Source organism: Bos javanicus, chromosome 1 (assembly GCF_032452875.1).
Source record: "Bos javanicus breed banteng chromosome 1, ARS-OSU_banteng_1.0, whole genome shotgun sequence".
Lineage (NCBI taxonomy): Eukaryota > Metazoa > Chordata > Mammalia > Artiodactyla > Bovidae > Bos > Bos javanicus.
In genome coordinates, this window is record NC_083868.1 from 121956916 (window position 1) to 121974658 (window position 17743).

The following is a 17743-nucleotide window of genomic DNA, read 5'->3' on the forward strand; positions in this document are numbered from 1 at the left end:
TAATTTTGTGTGTGTGTGTGCGATATCTTTGGTATCAGGGTGATTGTGGCCTTTTAGAGTGGTTTCAAAAGTGTTCATTTCTCTGCAGTTTTTTTAAATTAATTTCAGAATTAGTTAAATCTTCTCTAAATGTTTGGTAGAATTCACCTGTGAAGCCATCTGGTCTTGAATTTTGTTTGTTGGGATTTTTTAAATTACTGATTCAATATTTTCTATTCCTTCTTGGTTCAGTCTGAGATTGTATCTTTCTCAGAATTTGTTCATTTCTCCTACAGTATCTGTTTTATTGGCATATAGTTACTTATACTAGTCTTTTCTAATCCTTTGTATTTCGGTGGTTTAGGCTGTAACTTCTTATTCATTTCTGATTTTACTGATTTGGGCCTTTTTTTTTTGATGAGTCTGGTTAAAGGTGTACCAATTTTATCTTTTTTAAGAACCAGCTTTTAGTTTCAGTGATTTTTTTTCTGTTGCCCTTCAATCTCTTCTATTTCTGCTCTTATATTTATGATTCCTTTCCTTAAACTAACTTTGGGTTTTGTTTGTTATTCTTTCTCTAGTTGCTTTAGGCATAATATTAGGTTGTTTATTTGAGATTTTTCTCATTTCCTTAGGTAAGATTTTAAAGTTATAAACTGGTCTTTCAGAAATACTTTTGTTGCATCCCATAGGTTTGGATTGTTGTGTTTTCATTTATCGCTAGGTATTTTTTAAATTTCCTCTTTGATTTCTTCAATAATCCATTGAATGTTTAGTACTATATCATTTAGCCTCCATGGATTTGTCTTTTTTGCCCTTTTTTTTTTTTCTCTTTTTCTCTTGTAGTTGATTTCTAGCCTCATATTGTTGTGGAAGAAAAAGATGCTTCATATGATTTCAATTTTCTTGAATTTATGAAGCCTTGCTTTGTGGCCCATCTTGTGATTTACCCCGGATAATGCTCCACGTGCACTTGAAAACAATGTGTATTCTGCTGCTTTTGGCAGCAGAATGCTGAAATGCTCAGTTAGATCTGTCTGGTCTAGTGTGTCATTTAAGGCCTCTGTTTTTTACTGATTTTTCTATCTGGATGATCTGTTCATTGATGTAAGTGGGATGCTAAAGTTCCCCAAATTATTATGTTGTAACTGTTCATTTCTCCTTTTATGTCTGTTAATATTTGCCTTATATATTGAGGTACTTCTATGTTGGGTGCATGCATATTTACAATATTTTCTTCTTGAATTGATCCCTTGATTATTATGTATCATCCTTCTTTGTCTCTTCTAACAGTGTTTAAAGTCTATTTTGTCTGATATAAGTATTGATTGCTATTTCAGAATTCGTTTGATTTCTATTTCTGTGGACTACTTTTTTCCATCCCCTCACTTTCAATCTGTATGTGTCTCTACATCTGAAAGGAGTCATTTTTAGGTAGAAAATGTATGAGTCCTCCTGGTTTTGTATCCATTCAGCCAGTCTAGGTTTTTTGTTGGAGCATTCAGTCCGCTTACACTTAAGGTAATCATTGATGAATATGTTCCTAATGACATTCTTTCAATTGTCTTGGATTTGTAGATCTTTTTCTTCATTTTCTCTTTTGTTCTCTTGTGCTTTGATGACTATCTTTAGTATTGTGTTTGGAGTTTCTTTTTCTTTTCTGAGTGTATATCTATTAAAAGTTATTGTTTTGCAGTTACCATAGTGTAACCCAGCATTTTAAATAGTTACCCAATAATTCTCAGGAAGGGATAATACATATTACCTTTTGTTGTTAAATATTTACTTTGCTTCCATTTTATTTTTTCTAAGTTGTGTAGTAGTGAATATTTAGTACAGAGAGCAATTTTTAAAATTTTAGAAATTTTTGTGTGATCATAGGAGTAAGATTATTAGGACGAAGATAATATTTCCATTTTCTTGCAAAAAAAAAAAAAAAAAGGTGAATTCATTATCTTATGTGGACAATATATGAGAGTGCTCACTGTCTCCCCTAATTCAAGTGAAATATTTTTGCTTGGTTTCTATTAGCCAGATTGACGACTAATAAAGCCATTTTCATGACCTATAGGAAGGAAAACTGGAGAGGAGCAATTTTTTTAAAGTAACTCAAAACCTATCAGATCAGATCAAAACCCTATAGTTACAGGTTAATTTCTCTGAACTTCAAAAATGAAATGCTGTGCATGGAATTTTAGCATAAAAGGAACCAGAGAACAGCTACCGTCTCTTTTATTTTTCTATATGGGGAAACAAAACCAAGGGGCTTCTTACTCAACATTATGCAACTTATTTGTATTTGAACATAATTTGGTATGCAGTTTATACAAATCATATCAGTATTATTCATAATCATCATTTTATTTCATTCTTTAGTATTCAGTCCTTTTGAAACTAATAAAACATATGATGTCATGAATAATCAAGGACAAAGACTTTACTTTGCAGAAGAGAAAAGTAATTGTTTCATCAGACACTTCTGTGGACCTTCAAGGCCTTTTACCATGACAATTTATGATAATGTAGGATGTGATGTCATTACTCTGCATAAAGCTCTAAGATGGAGCTGTTGCTGGAGTAACTGCTGCCTACAAAAGGTCAGTAAATATTATTTCTACAATGTGATTCGAATGTATTTGAGTTCCTTCAAAAAAGCCTCAACACTGGGCAGTATGTTAAAATTAAGAATAGTCTGGGATGAAATATGTCAGAGAGAGAATTAAATAATATCTCATACTTTCAGAATAAGACCCATGTGTAACATTGTAAATATTTTTCTGGCAATGAAAGTTAAAAGAAATTTAGATTTTTAGAAGTTTTCTATTGTAAAATATCATTGTGACTTTTTTTCCGAACTTTAAATATCTTATTTTCTATTGGAGTATAGCCGATAAACAATGTTATGGTAGTTTAAGGTAAACAGTGAAGGGACTCAGCCATTTATGTACATGTATCTATTCTCCCCTAAACCTCTTTCCCATCCAGGCTAGCATATAACATTGAGCAGAATTTCATGTGCTATGCAATAGGCCCTTTTTGGTTACCCATTTAAAATATAGCAGTGTGCAAAACATCTATTTCTGCTTTATTGACTATGCAAAAGCCTTTGACTGCATGGATCACAATAAACTGTGGAAAATTCCGAAAGAGATAGGAATACCAGACCACCTGACCTGCCTCTTGAGAAACCTATATGCAGGTCAGGAAGCAACAGTTAGAACTGGACATGGAACAACAGACTGGTTACAAATAGGAAAAGGAGTATGTCAAGACTGTATATTGTCACCCTGCTTATTTAACTTATATGCAGAGTACATCATGAGAAACGCTGTGGAAGAAACACAGGCTGGAATCAAGATTGCCGGGAGAATTATCAATAACCTCAGATATGCAGATGACACCACCCTTATGGCAGAAAGTGAAGAGGAACTAAAAAGCCTCTTGATGAAAGTGAAAGTGGACAGTGAAAAAGTTGGCTTAAAGCTCAACATTCAGACAACTAAGATCATGACATCTGGTCATATTTTCTTCATGGGAAATAGATGGGGAAACAGTGGAAACAGTGTCAGAGTTTATTTTTTGGGCTCCAAAATCACTGCAGTTGGTGACTGCAGCCATGAAATTAAAAGACGCTTACTCCTTGGAAGGAAAGTTATGACCAACCTAGATAGCATATTCAAAAGCAGAGACATTACTTTGCCAACAAAGGTCTGTCTAGTCAAGGCTATGATTTTTCCTGTGGTCATGTATGGATGTGAGAGTTGGACTGTGAAGAAGGCTGAGTGCCAAAGAATTGATGCTTTTGAACTGTGATGTTGGGGAAGACTCTTGAGAGCCCCTTGGACTGCAAGGAGATCCAACCAGTCCATTCTGAAGGAGATCAGCCCTGGGATTTCTTTGGAAGGACTGATGCTAAAGCTGAAACTCCAGTACTTTGGCCCCCTCATGTGAAGAGTTGACTGATTGGAAAAGACTCTGATGGTTGGAGGGATTGGGGACAGGAGGAGAAGGGGACAACAGAGGATGAGATGGCTGGATGGCATCACTGATTCAATGGATGTGAGTCTGAATGAACTCCGGGAGTTGGTGAGGGACAGGGAGGCCTGGCATGCTGCAATTCATGGGGTCGCAAAGAGTCGGACACGACTGAGTGACTGAACTGAACTGAACTGAATGTGTATATGTGGAGAAGGAAATGGCAAGCCACTCCAGTATTCTTGCCTAGAGAATTTCCTGGACAGAAGAGCCTGGTGTGCTGCTGTCCATAGGGTTGCACAGAGTTGGACATGACTGAAGCGATTTAGCATGCATGTATGCATTGGAGGAGGAAATGGCAACCCACTCCAGTATTCTTGCCTTGAAAATCCCAGGGACAGAGGAGCCTGGTGGGCTGCTGTCTGTGGGGTCGCACAGAGTCGGGCACGACTGAAGCAACTTAATAGCAGCAGCAGCAGCAGCAGTGTGTACATGATCTTCCCAAAATACTAACTATCCCTTCCCCCTGGCAACCATAAGTTGTTTTCTAAGTCTATGAGTCTCTTTCTGTTTTGTAAGTTCATTGATATCATTTCTTTTTAGATTCCACATATAAGGAGTGTCATAAGATTTTCTCTTTCTCTGACTTCACTCAATGTGACACTCTCTAGGACCATCCATGTTACTGCAAATGGCATTATTTCATTCTTTTTAATGCCTGAGCAATATTCCATTGTATATATGTACCACATCTTCTTTATCCATTCCTCTGTCTATGGGCATTTAGGTTGCTTCCATGTCTTGGCTATTGTAAAGAGTGCTACAATGAACACTGGGGTATATGTATCCTTTTGGATAATGTTTATCTCCAGATGTATGCCCAGGAGTGGAACTGAAAGGTCATAGGGTAGCTGTTTTTAGTTTGCTAAGGAACCTCTATACTACTCTCAATATTGCATTTCCCTGTGTGTATTTATTAGCTACTGAATATCTTTATATAGTATTTAAATCTTTTGCCCTTCCTAAAACAAGCCAATTCATCTTACTGAGTTATAAGCATTCTTTAGATAGTCTGAATACAAGCCTTTTCTCAGATATGTGTATTGCCAATATTGTGCCCAGGATTATGGCTTGGCTTTTCATTTTATCATCCTTGGAAAAAAGGAGGGTTTCAATTTTGATAAAATCTAATTTATCATGTATATTCTTTTATGGTCCATGCCTTTAAGAACTTACCTAAAAAAAATTTGCCTATCACAAAATAGCAAAGACTTCCTTATATTTCTTCCAGAAATTATATATTTAGGTCTAGTTTCATTTGAAGTTAATTTTTTGTACCTGTGAGGGAAGAGCTGAGATTTTTTTTTTAATTTAATGTCCAGTTGTTTGAACACCATGTTTTGAAAAAAGACTACCCTTACCATAGAATTGTCTTTTATATCTTTGAAAATAAATTGTCGATATATGCGTGTACCTATTTCTGAAATCTGCTGTCTTCCACTGTTCCACTGATTTGTTGTTGTTGTTGTTGTTTAGTTACTAAGTTGTGTTCAATTCTTTGTGACCCCATGGACTGCCGCGTGCCAGGCTTCCTTGTCCTTCACTATCTCCCAGGGTTTACTGGTGGCTCAGATGGTAAAGCATCTGCCTACAACACAGAAGACCCAGGTTAAACACCTGGATTGGGAAGATCTCCTGGAGAAGGAAATGGCAACCCACTCCAGTACTCTTGCCCGGAAAATCCCATGGACAGAGAAGCCTAGTAGGCTACAGTCCATGGGTTTGCAAAGAGTTGGACAAGACTGAGCAACTTCACTTTCACTTATACATATAGGTATATATAGATATGTACCCTTATGCCAATACTACATTGTACTGAGTACCTAGCTTTAAAGTCTTAACACTAGCAAGTATGAGCATTCTAATTTTGGTTTGCTTTTTTTTTAATTGTTTGATTCTGTTAAGTACTTTTATTTTCATATAAGTTTCAAAAGAATATTTTATTATTTTATATTACTTGAAACTTCATGCCAAGATAGTGATTTGGATGGCATTGAATCTATTTGTTAATTTTGGGAAATAGTGGTTTATTTAGCTCCCCAGGTGGGCTCAATGGTAAAGAATGAAGGAGGTACAGGAGGCACACTTCAATCCCTGAGTCAGTGCAACCCACTCCAGTATTCTTGCCTGGAGCATTCCATGGACAGAAGAGCCTGGAGGGGTACAGTCCATAGGGTCACAAAGAGTTGGACAAAACTGAGCCACTGAGCATGACTTCTTTTACTTATTTATTTATTTTTATTTTTGGTTGTGCTGGATCTTAGTTGCTGTGTGTGGGCTTTCTCTAGTTGCGCAGAGTAAGGGCTGCTCTTTAGTTGTGGTGCATGGGCATCTGACTGCCGTGGCTTCTCTTGTTGCATAGCACAGGCTCTGGACTCATGGGTTTCAGTAGTTGCAGCATGCGGGCTCTGTAGTTGTGGCACACGGGTTTAGTTGCTCCACAGCATGTGGAATCTTCCTGGATGAGGGACTGAACCAGTCTCCCCTACATCGGCAGGCAGATTCTTATCCACCATGCCAACAGGGAAGTTCAGGAAGTGATTTTTTTACTAATACAGTATCTTTGCTTCATGACTATGGTATATTTCTCCTTAGATTTAGGTCTTCTTTAATAACTCCTGGTAGTTATTTTCAGTGCATAGTCTTATAAATATCCTATTAGGGCTAAATGAAAGTATTTCATGTTTTTAGATACAATTAAGTGAAAGTGAAAGTCGCTCAGTCGTGTCCGACTCTTTGCGAGCCCATGGACAATAAAGCCAATGGAATTCTCCAGGACAGAACACTGGAGTGGGTAGCCTTTCCCTTCTCCAGGAGATATTCCCAACCTAGGGATCGAACCCAGGTCTCCCACACAGCAGGCAGATTCTTTACCAGCTGAGCTACAAGGAAGTGAAGTGAAGTCCCTCAGTCATGTCCGACTCTTTGCGACCCCATGGACTGTAGCCTACCAGGCTCCTCCGTCCACGGGTTTCTCCAGGCAAGAGTATTGGAGTGGGTTGCCATTTCCTTCTCCAGGAGATCTCCCCGACCCAGGGACTGAACCTGGGTCTCCCGCATTCCAGGCAGATGCTTTAACCGCTGAACCACCAGGGAGGTTCGAGCTACAAGGAAGATACAATTAAAAATATATTCAAATTAAATATTTCATCTGTGTTGCTCACATATAGAAAAACAATTGAGCCTTGATTATTGATCCCTTACCCTTTGACAGCCAAAAATCACTTATGAATTTTATCAGGAATTTATATATTCCTTAAGGTTTTCTCCAACTACATAATAAGAAAATAAAGTTTTACTTCTGCTTTTCTTATCTGTATGCTTTTTACTTATATGTGTATATATATAAGTGTCACATTTAATTATTGTCAACTTTCTAGATCAGAATACTAATATTGAACATATGTAAGAATGGATAGTCTTGCCTTTTGTACTGATTTTTAAGATCTAATCTTTATCATTAAGAATGACATTCTTCTGTAGTTTTTTTACATATAAAAAACTTTGTTTCATATATTTTCTTAGGTTGAAGAAGCTCCCATTTATTCCTAGTTTTATGAGTTTATATCATAAATAAATTTTGTATTTTGTCAAATATTTTTCCATATCTACTCATTTGATTACATTACTTTTCTCTTTTAATCTGTGACTATGTAAACTGCATCAAATGATCTTTTTAAATGTTAAATCAACTTGACATTCTTGAGGTAAATTCCACTTGTACACATTTGTTATTCTTTTTATATATTTCTGGATTCACTTTGCTAATAGTTTGTGTTTATGTATATGATGTATATATCTGTATTATTCCTTTAAGTTTTTGTGTGGCTTCTGAATCAGGATAATGTGGGTTTCATAAGGAAACTTGGAACTATTCCTTATTCTTTTCTGAAAGAGCTTGTGTAGGATTTGTATTATTATCTTATTTAAATATTTTATTATATTCTTTCAGTTCAATTCAGTTGTTCAGTTGTGTCCGACTCTTTGCAACCCCATGAACCGCAGCACACCAGGCCCCCCTGTCCATCACCAACTCCCGGAGTTCACTGAGACTCACGTCCATCGAGTCAGTCATGCCATCCAACCATCTCATCCTCTGTTGTCCCCTTGTCCTCCTGCCCTCAATCTTTCCCAGCATCAGGGTCTTTTCCAGTGAGTCAGCTCTCCACATCAGGTGGCCAAAGTATTGGAGTTTCAGCTTCAACATCAGTCCTTCCAATGATCTCCTTTACACACAGGACTGATCTCCTTTAGGGTGGACTGGTTGGATCTCCTTGCAGTCCAAGGGACTCTCAAGAGTCTTCTCCAACACCACAGTTCAAAAGCATCAATTCTTCGGCGCTCAGCTTTCTTCACAGTCCAACTCTCACATCCATACATGATCACTGGAAAAATCATAGCCTTGACTAGACGGACCTTTGTTGGCAAAATAATGTCTCTGTTTTTTAATATGCTGTCTAGGTTGGTCATAACTTTCCTTCCAAGAAATAAGTGTCTTTTAATTTCATGGCTGCAGTCACCATCTGCAGTGATTTTGGAGCCCAGAAAAATAAAGTCAGCCACTGTTTCCCCTGTTTCCCCATCAATTTGCCATGAAGTGATGGGACCGGATGCCATGTTCTTCGTTTTCTGAATGTTGAGCTTTAAGCCAAATTTTTCACTCTTCTCTTTCAACTTCATCAAGAGGCTCTTTAGTTCTTCTCCACTTTCTTCCATAAGGGTCTTTAGTAAAGCTATCTCAGTCTGTAATAGTGGGTGTGTGAAGGATTTTAAACTTATATTCAAAACTTGTTTAATATATAGAGAGATAATCAGGTTTTCTTTTTCTTCTTAAGTCCATTTTTGTAATTTGTTTCTTTCAAAGGATTTGTCTATAGAAGCTGTTGAATTTTAATTGGCATAAAGTTGTTAATATATTCTTTACTTTCAAGTTTGCAGATTATGTATTAATAGCTCCCTTTTCATTTGAAACAGCAGTAATTTGTGTTTCTTTCTTTTTTCATGTTTAGCTTAAGGAACTTTACTTTTGGTTTAGTTTTCTCTTTTTTGGTCCATTTCCTGTTTGATTCTTTTCCTCTAATCTTTTATTATTTCTTCCACAATTTCTCCTACCTTCTTAAAATAGGAACTTCTATTAAAAAGTATTCACAACCTCATACAGCACTTACTGGGGCCAGACCTCAAATAAGAAGCCGCAAAAAATCAAGGAACTCTCAACCACTGCCATTCCCTTTTTCCAGATGTTGAGTCATGTCCAGATTTATCTTCAGAATCATTTTAAGAGATTCTAATAGGAGGGTAGAATTCTAGGAATTTCCCTTCTGTTTGATTGTGTAATGTTAGGAATGTGGTTTCTTGGTTCTTTTTGAGATTTACCTTCTCTTTACACCTCTTCCACCTTTACCTGAACTTCTCTTTCTTTAACCTAGATCTTCCTGTCTTATGCAGTTTTTATTCTACTCTCTGTTATGAAAGGGAATCTTGGATGGATGACATTGTAAAAAGTTCTTATGCCTAGACATCAGCCCCAGTGAGTCCTCCCATCGTCTTCTTGTACTGCCAATGGAGGCAGTAGGGGCTGTGCTGTCGCATCCCATTTTCAGTTATGTTTCTCAGACTGGTCCTTTGAGATTTTTTTTTTTTTTTCCTTATTGATTCTTGCCAAATGAAACACCTCCCATGACAACAGTTATCCAGATATGTTTGTAAAGTGCTTCTCCCTCTGTTTATACTATTTTCTATTTTTTAAAATTTATTTATTTTAATTGCAGGCTACTTATCTTCTGAGGGGGGTCTGTTTCTCTTTGTGATGAACACTGGTTAGTGGTATCAGGATTCTTTGGATCTCAGAAGTTATCTTGCTACTGTCACTTGTTTTACTATGCTGCTGCTAAGTTGCTTCAGTCGTGTCCGACTCTGTGCGACCCCATGGACTGCAGTCTACCAGGCTTCTCTGTCCATGGGATTCTCCAGGCAAGAACACTGGAGTGGGTTGCCATTTCCTTCTCCAATGCATGAAAGTGGAAAGTGAAAGTGAAGTCGCTCAGTCATGTCTGATTCTTAGCGACCCCATGAACTGCAGCCTACCAGGCTCCTCCATCCATAGGATTTTCCAGGCAACAGTACTGGAGTGGGGTGCCATTGCCTTCTCCCATAGATATATGTTTTACTATATCTACTTGTATTTTGAGATGTGAGGCCATAATTTTTCCATCTACTTTGATAAAGAATTTCACGGTGGTTTTGTTTGGTTTAGGAATCATACTTACTGTGTCCTTTCTATGAGGATTTTGAGAAGATTCATACACTGCATCACCACTACCACCATCTTCACTTAAGGTCTTCATTTATTTTTTGAAAGAATAATAAATACATATGTATATATAAAAAGGAGGAAGTTAAAGAGGAAAGAAGAAAGAGAGAAGGTGGGAGAAAGAAAGAAAGAAAGTTAGCAGAAGTATATTCAGAAAAAATAATGTCTATCAAACTCTCAGTTACCATGTCTGCTTTATTCTCTTCAGAAGCAGCTGCTATTATGAGTTAAAGAATTATTCTATGAATATTTGTAGAATAGATGCATCAGTTCAGTTCATTTCAGTCGCTCAGTCTGTCCAACTCTTTGCGACCCCATGAATCACAGCTCTCCAGGCCTGCCTGTCCATCACCAACTGCCAGAGTTCCCTCAAACTCATATACATCGAGTCAGTGATGCCATCCAGCCATCTCATCCTCTGTCGTCCCCTTCTCCTCCTGCCCACAATTCCTCCCAGCATCACAGTCTTTTCCAATGAGTCAACTCTTCGCATCAGGTGGCCAAAGTATTGCAGTTTCAGCTTCAGCATCAGTCCTTCCAATGAACACCCAGGACTGACTCCTTTAGGATGAACTGGTTGGATCTCCTTGAAGTCCAAGGGACTCTCAAGAGTCTTCTCCAACACCACAGTTCAAAAGCATCAGTTCTTCAGTGCTCAGCTTTCTTCATTGTCCAACTCTCACATCCCCATACATGACCACTGGAAAAACCATAGCCTTGACTAGACAGACCTTTGTTGGCAAAGTAATGTCTCTGCTTTTGAACATGCTGTCTAGGTTAGTCATAACTTTCCTTCCAAGAAGTAAGCGTCTTTTAATTTCATGGCTGCAGTCACCAACTGCAGTGATTTTGGAGCCCCCAAAAATAAAGTCTGACACTGTTTCCACTGTTTTCCTATCTATTTCGCATGAAGTGATGGGACCAGATGCCATGATCTTAGTTGTCTGAATGTTGAGCTTTAAGCCAACCTTTTCACTCTCCACTTTCACTTTCAACAAGAGGCTTTTTAGTTCCTCTTCACTTTCTGCCATAAGGTGGTGTCATATGCATATCTGAGGTTATTGATAATTCTCCCAGCAATCTTGATTCCAGCTTGTGCTTCTGCCAGCCCAGCGTTTCTCATGATGTATTCTGCATATAAGTTAAATAAGCAGGGTGACAATATACAGCCTTGACGTACTCCTTTTCCTATTTGGAACCAGTCTGTTGTTTCATGTCCAGTTCTAACTGTTGCTTCCTGACCTGCATATAGGTTTCTCAAGAGGCAGGTCAGGTGGTTTGGTATTCCCATCTCTTTCAGAATTTTCCACAGTTTATTGTGATCCACACAGTCAAAGGCTTTGGCATAGTCAATAAAGCAGAAACAGATGTTTTTCTGGAACTCTCTTGCTTTTTCCATGATCCAGTGGATGTTGGCAATTTGATCTCTGGTTCCTCTGCCTTTTCTAAAACCAGCTTGAACATCTGGAAGTTCACAGTTCACATATTGCTGAAGCCTGGCTTGGAGAATTTTGGGCATTTCTTTACTAGCATGTGAGATGAGTGGAATTGAGCGGTAGAAAGAATCTTTGAGCATTGTTTGGCATTGCCTTTCTTTGGGATTGGAAAGAAAACTGACCTTTTCCAGTCCTGTGGCCACTGCTGAGTTTTCCAAATTTGCTGGCATATTGAGTGCAGCACTTTCAAAGCATCATCTTTCAAGATTTGAAATAGCTCAACTGGAATTCCATCAACTCCACTAGTTTTGTTTGTAGTGATGCTTTCTAAGGCCCACATTCCAGGATGTCTGGCTCTAGGTGAGTGATCACACCATCGTGATTATCTTGGCTGTGAAGCTCTTTTTTGTACAGTTCTTCTGTCTATTCTTGCCACCTCTTCTTGATATCTTCTGCTTCTGTTAGGTCCATACCATTTCTGTCCTTTATCGAGCCCATCTTTGCATGAAATGTACTTATGCTTATATATCTATATATCTATATCTCTCTATATATATACTCACATATATATGTGTGTGTCTATTTGAAGTGTGTTTGTAACACGGTTGATATTTTTCTACAATTTTTTTAACTTGAAGATTATATCGGTATTTATAGAACTTCCTCAATCTCATAAATGGTTGCATAATAAGCCATTTTATGGATGATATGCCATAATTTATTCAACTAGTTTCTGTTGATTTAATGAACTGAATTTTAAATCACAATGAGCATAAAGAACTTCAATGAAGTCATATTTCTATTGTCATAAAAGTACAAAAGTTCTTGGCATATTGGATAATAAACAGTGTTGGTGTGATTTGCGCTTTTAAGGCATATCTAATAGACATAAAAATTTAAAAAATGATCCTCATAAGCACCAACTATTATTATCATCCCTTTTTTGCAAGTGGAAAATTAATTTCAGAGAGGTGAGTGATCTGTCCATATTTCCTGTGGTTAGTGAGCAGCAGCATCAGATCTCAATTCAGGGATTTCAACATCCAAATTCTTCTTTTTCACTTCCATGCATGCGGGCTAAGTTGCTTCAGTCGTGTCCAACTCCTTGCAACCCTATGGACCCTAGCTCATGAGGTTCCTCTGTCCATGGGATTCTCCAGGCAAGAATACTGGAATGGATTGCCATGGCCTCCTCCAGGGGATCTTCCTGACCCAGGGATTGAACCTGCATCTCTTGCATCTCCTGCATTGGCAGTCGGGTTCTTTACCATACCACCACCAAGAAAGCCCTTTCATTTCTGCATCAGTCCCAAATATAGGGCATGCCTAAAACTCAAGAGTTTTGTTCACATATACAAAAACTTAAGTAAAAAGTGGCATATAAGTAAATACAGTCTTATTTACAAATCAAATATATCTAATTTGGTTAATACTATATGTTTTTTAATATTTTGTAGCTAAAAGTTGAGGCTCCTCCTGGAGAAATAATTGGATATGTTTATCAATACTATCACCCATTTTTGCCAATGTTTAAAATAACAAATGAAAATAAGGAGAATTTAATGAAAATCAGAGGGCCATGTGTGGTTTCTAGCTGTCTCAAAGATCTAAATTTTAATGTGAGTAATTTATTATGTTTTAGGATATCATGCTCAAATTAGTTAATAATTTGATACTTTTCTAATGCAGATAGTTAATTACTGTGATTAAAACAAAATTAAAACATGTTACAATTATTACTATACCTACTTGCCTAATTTTTAAATTGAATTTCTAATTCATAATTTTTTTGCTTAATTAAGGCGTACAGTTTGTGAAGCTTATAAGGCATCTTTTAATCTATATTTTAAGTGTTTAACTATCAAACAAGAAGCTTTGAAAATATTGAAAGATGAAATTAACTTTATTTCAATAGATCATGACATAATCCAGTATTAATTATAAATAATATATTAAAGCTAATTTTTATAAAATTCTGAAATTGCTATGATACAATTTTGTTAATGTTTTATGTGCTTACTGATTTACTTCTCAGAAAATGGCCAATATTCGGATAATAATTTAGGAAGTAAACTACTAAATATAGTTAATAAAACTAACCCACTACGGTTGTTTAAATCTGTAGATTCCTAAGCAACAGAGAATATTATCTTGGTATGATAAGATATTCTATTTGAAAAAAGTACTGTTTGTCAGCCTTTTATCAAGGATATTTTTGCTTGTTTTAATATCTGAAATGTATAATCAGAAATTTGGACACAACCTAGTTAAAATACTACCTGAGTTTTTTCCTCCTCTAGAATTATGTCAATTCACTTTAGTGATGTTAATTCTGATTGGCACTTGCATGCACTGATTAAAGAAGGCATACTTAAAAATTAATTATAATAATAACGCTTTATTTGAAAATTTAATAAAATGAGCATACAGGACTCTTATTTTTCTATTTCAAGTTGAAAACCAGTGGAACAGGGTGTTCTGTGCTTAAAACTCTGGGAGGTAAAGCTACCTTGCCTCATTTTTTAATAATACCAGTGTTTTATCTCACATTATGGTACAGTAAATTCTACTTTATTCTACTGTCTTAAGAACTTTCTCTAAGGTATTAATATACTTTCTATTCCTTCTAAATTTGAAACAAAGCCATTTTATAGTTGGCACTTGTAGGTAACCTCCAAGAGTAAGGAAGAAGAAAGGGAGGTAATGATTCTGTGAGAAAGTCATCTGGTGCACAAATGTGGGCAAATCTTTTAATACTTTTGGTTATGAAAAAGAGGAGACATGTAAAGCAGCAGCTGGTTATAGAGCAGGACTAGGGTGTGGCAAATAAGATGTTTATCTCAGGTGAAAAATTACAAGTGGTACCAAAAACCTGGTAATTAAGATAAATGATATTTGAATATATTTTTAACATTAAAATTAATGCAAAAGTCTATTATAAACAAATACCAAAACTTTAGATAAGACAGAAACTAACTCTGCATCTATATGACCTGTCTTCATAAACACTATTACCATAAACCTGTTCCTGACTAGGTCAGGGCACAGAGTGATCAGGGAGGTATATTTACCAAAGGTGTTTCCTTAGTATGCTTTGATTTTAAAGGAAAGAAGCCAAATTGGAGGAAAAATGTGGAGAAACAACATAAACTGAATACTTGATGAACTTTTTCTCTTACTTGGTATGGAAGGGAATGTAGGGAACTGGTCTTGAACAGGCATAGAAATGGCCCATTCATCACACTAGAAAGGAAGCAGGGAGTGTTGGTACAGATAGAATAACTTTCTAGGCTGGTATCTGTGAGTTTAGTAAGTTCCTGTCCAGTTGCTCCTATTTTCTCCTCAATGGAAATGATAAGCTATTTTGCTGAGTGTAATAAGGAAAGATGTGTTCAGAGTTCTGGAAAAACTGGATGTTTGACATAATCATGTAAAACTCTTCCATATTTCTATTCCCCAACTTCCTTAGCTTACAAGGCTAGGCAGACCGAGTCCTCCATGCCTCTCTTTTCTTACTCATTTTCTACCACTATCTCCTTCACTCATTTTGCTCCAGCCATGTTCCTTCCTAAATCAGAGCCTTTTAACATATAGCTGACCCTCTCTAGGAGGCTCTCACTTTCCCTATTCCTCTGTCACTAGTTCATACCAATCCTCCAAATCTCAGCTCAAATGATGCTTTGCCTAAGAGGTTTTCTCTAAAACCGTCCCTCCAGTTCTTTCAGTCTGCCTATTATCTCCCTATTATACTCCATCATATCACACTTCCTTTCCCTTCTGGCATTCATTACAAAATAAGCAGTGGAATTTATCACAGATGTATTGTTTTATATTTACATGAGTATCTCTTATGTTGAGAAATAACATTAGTTGGTACGAGATGCTGTACTCTAGGGAGTCTAAATGAGTAAAGAAAAAAAGGACATGAGGAAATTGCAGAGGGATTCAGAAAATTAGCATCTCTTAGGAAAGAGTTAGCTGTGTAGAAGAGCTGAAAAGCTAGTGGTTTTCATTTTGCAATTAAATGGATTCTCCAATCAAATTTAAGCAAATTATACATATTAATATAATTTTATATAATATGCATTATATATAAAACATAATATATGTATGTATACACATGTATACATAAAATCACTTGTATCCAATCAATTTGAAAATTTTCCTTTAGGTAGACATTGTCTATACATGTTTTTAGAGGTTATCTTCTGATCCTATTGAATATTCTTTTTATTTCAGAGTACATTATTATTATATTATAACTCATATGGGTCATATGTAATTACTAAAATTGATGTAGGAATGCCTGTTGTTTTTATTTCAGGGGTTTTAATCTAAGATTAGAAATATTTTTCTATTTTAGTTATTGTCCCTGGATGAAGAAATGATTATTGGTAAGATTTCAAATCAGTGGATTGGATTTATGAGGGAACTTTTTACCAATACCAATAAATTTGGAATCCAGTTTCCATTTGATCTTGATGTTAGAATAAAAGCATTGTTGCTTGGAGCAAGTTTCCTCATTGTGAGTCTATTTTCATTCTATTTTAACTGCACATTAATTTTCTGAGATTATCACTATACTTTTGCTGTTATTTCTCCTCAAATCACCTAGATCAATTGCAATCTGTGCTTTTGGTCTAGTCCTAGGTCCCCAAAGTACATCATGGATTGAGTGTTCACGATGCAAAGGAAATAAAAGCTAGAATGTCCTGGAAATGTGATCATTAGAGTTGAATTCCTTTGCCCTAATGAAAAATAAGAATGCTATGCTATGATAAGTCACTTCAGTCGTGTCCGACTCTGTGCGACCCCATAGATGGCAGCCCACCAGGCTCCCCCGTCCCTGGGATTCTCCAGGCAAGAACACTGGAGTGGGTTGCCATTTAAGAATAAGAATAAGTCACTGAAAATAAGAATACAATGTCTCATTCAGTGTAATTTACTGTTATTTTTTCAGTGGTAAGAATCCATTTGCCAGTGCAGGAGACTCAGGAAACTCAAGTTCAGTCCCTGGGTCAGCAAGATCCTCTGGAGGAGGAAATGGCAACCCACCCCAATATTCTTGCCTGGGAAATCCCATGGACTGAGGAGTCTGATAGTCTACGGTCCATGGGGTTGCAAAGAGTCAGACACAACTGAGCGACTGACCACATACATACATCAAGAATTTAAAATTTTATAATAAGAACTATTTAAACAGTTCATTGAAAAAGGTAATCATTGCTCATTTGGAGACCATAGATATGTAGAAATATTTAAATAGAATTTGTCATTCTTGATTTCATTGGGTCTTAGGAGAAAATGAAAACAGCAACTATCTTCATTCTCCAAATATTATGAAATAACAGGAAATGGCAGAAGTATGCAGGAGTGTGTCATACAGTATTAAGTAATTTGGAGAAAGGAAAAAATAAACAGATTAGATAGCAGATCAAATGTAACCAAGGAAAAAATTAGTGAACTGGCATATATAGTTGAGGAAATTATTCATAATAACCTACAGAGACAAGGAAATATGAAAGTCAGGAGTCTCAAGATAGGATAGGGAATAATAACTGCTAAAAAAAATTTCCAGAAGAAACGAATTCAGTGGGACAAAAAGGACAACATATCTTAAGTAATATAATTAAAAATTAACACCTATATAAATCACAGTGAGACAGCAAAACAGTAAAGAAAAATAAGTAACCAGAAAGAAAAGAAAAATCTACTACAAACAAAAGACTGACAATTGCCTTCTTAATAGAAAGAGTGGAAGCCAGAGAGAATAGAAGTACTGATTTAAAAAACAATTTTAACTCTCAATTTCAATTTTCTTCAAGAATATCTCAAGGAGAAGAGCAAAATAAATAAGTTTTTTTAAGCACATTTTTTACACACATAGATCATTTCTAAAGGAGATAATTCAGGAAGAAGGGACATAATCTGAGAATAATCATCTGAGGTTCAATAATACTCAAGAGCAAATAAAATGCTA

General features: G+C 36.4%; 1 protein-coding gene across 3 annotated transcripts in view; it reads left to right on the forward strand.

Moving 5' to 3' along the window:
* Window positions 1–17743, forward strand: part of LOC133249118 (phospholipid scramblase 1-like) — a 46845-nt gene that overhangs the window by 20461 nt on the left and 8641 nt on the right. For 2 of the 3 annotated variants that reach the window (XM_061419224.1, XM_061419225.1), the window contains exons 4-6: window positions 2356–2576; window positions 13221–13382; window positions 16127–16288. In XM_061419224.1, coding sequence (XP_061275208.1) covers window positions 2356–2576; window positions 13221–13382; window positions 16127–16288 — 545 coding nt within the window. Of the gene's footprint in view, window positions 1–2355; window positions 2577–13220; window positions 13383–16126; window positions 16289–16723; window positions 16726–17743 lie in introns of all 3 variants that reach the window. The other variant, XM_061419226.1, reaches the window with a different exon arrangement.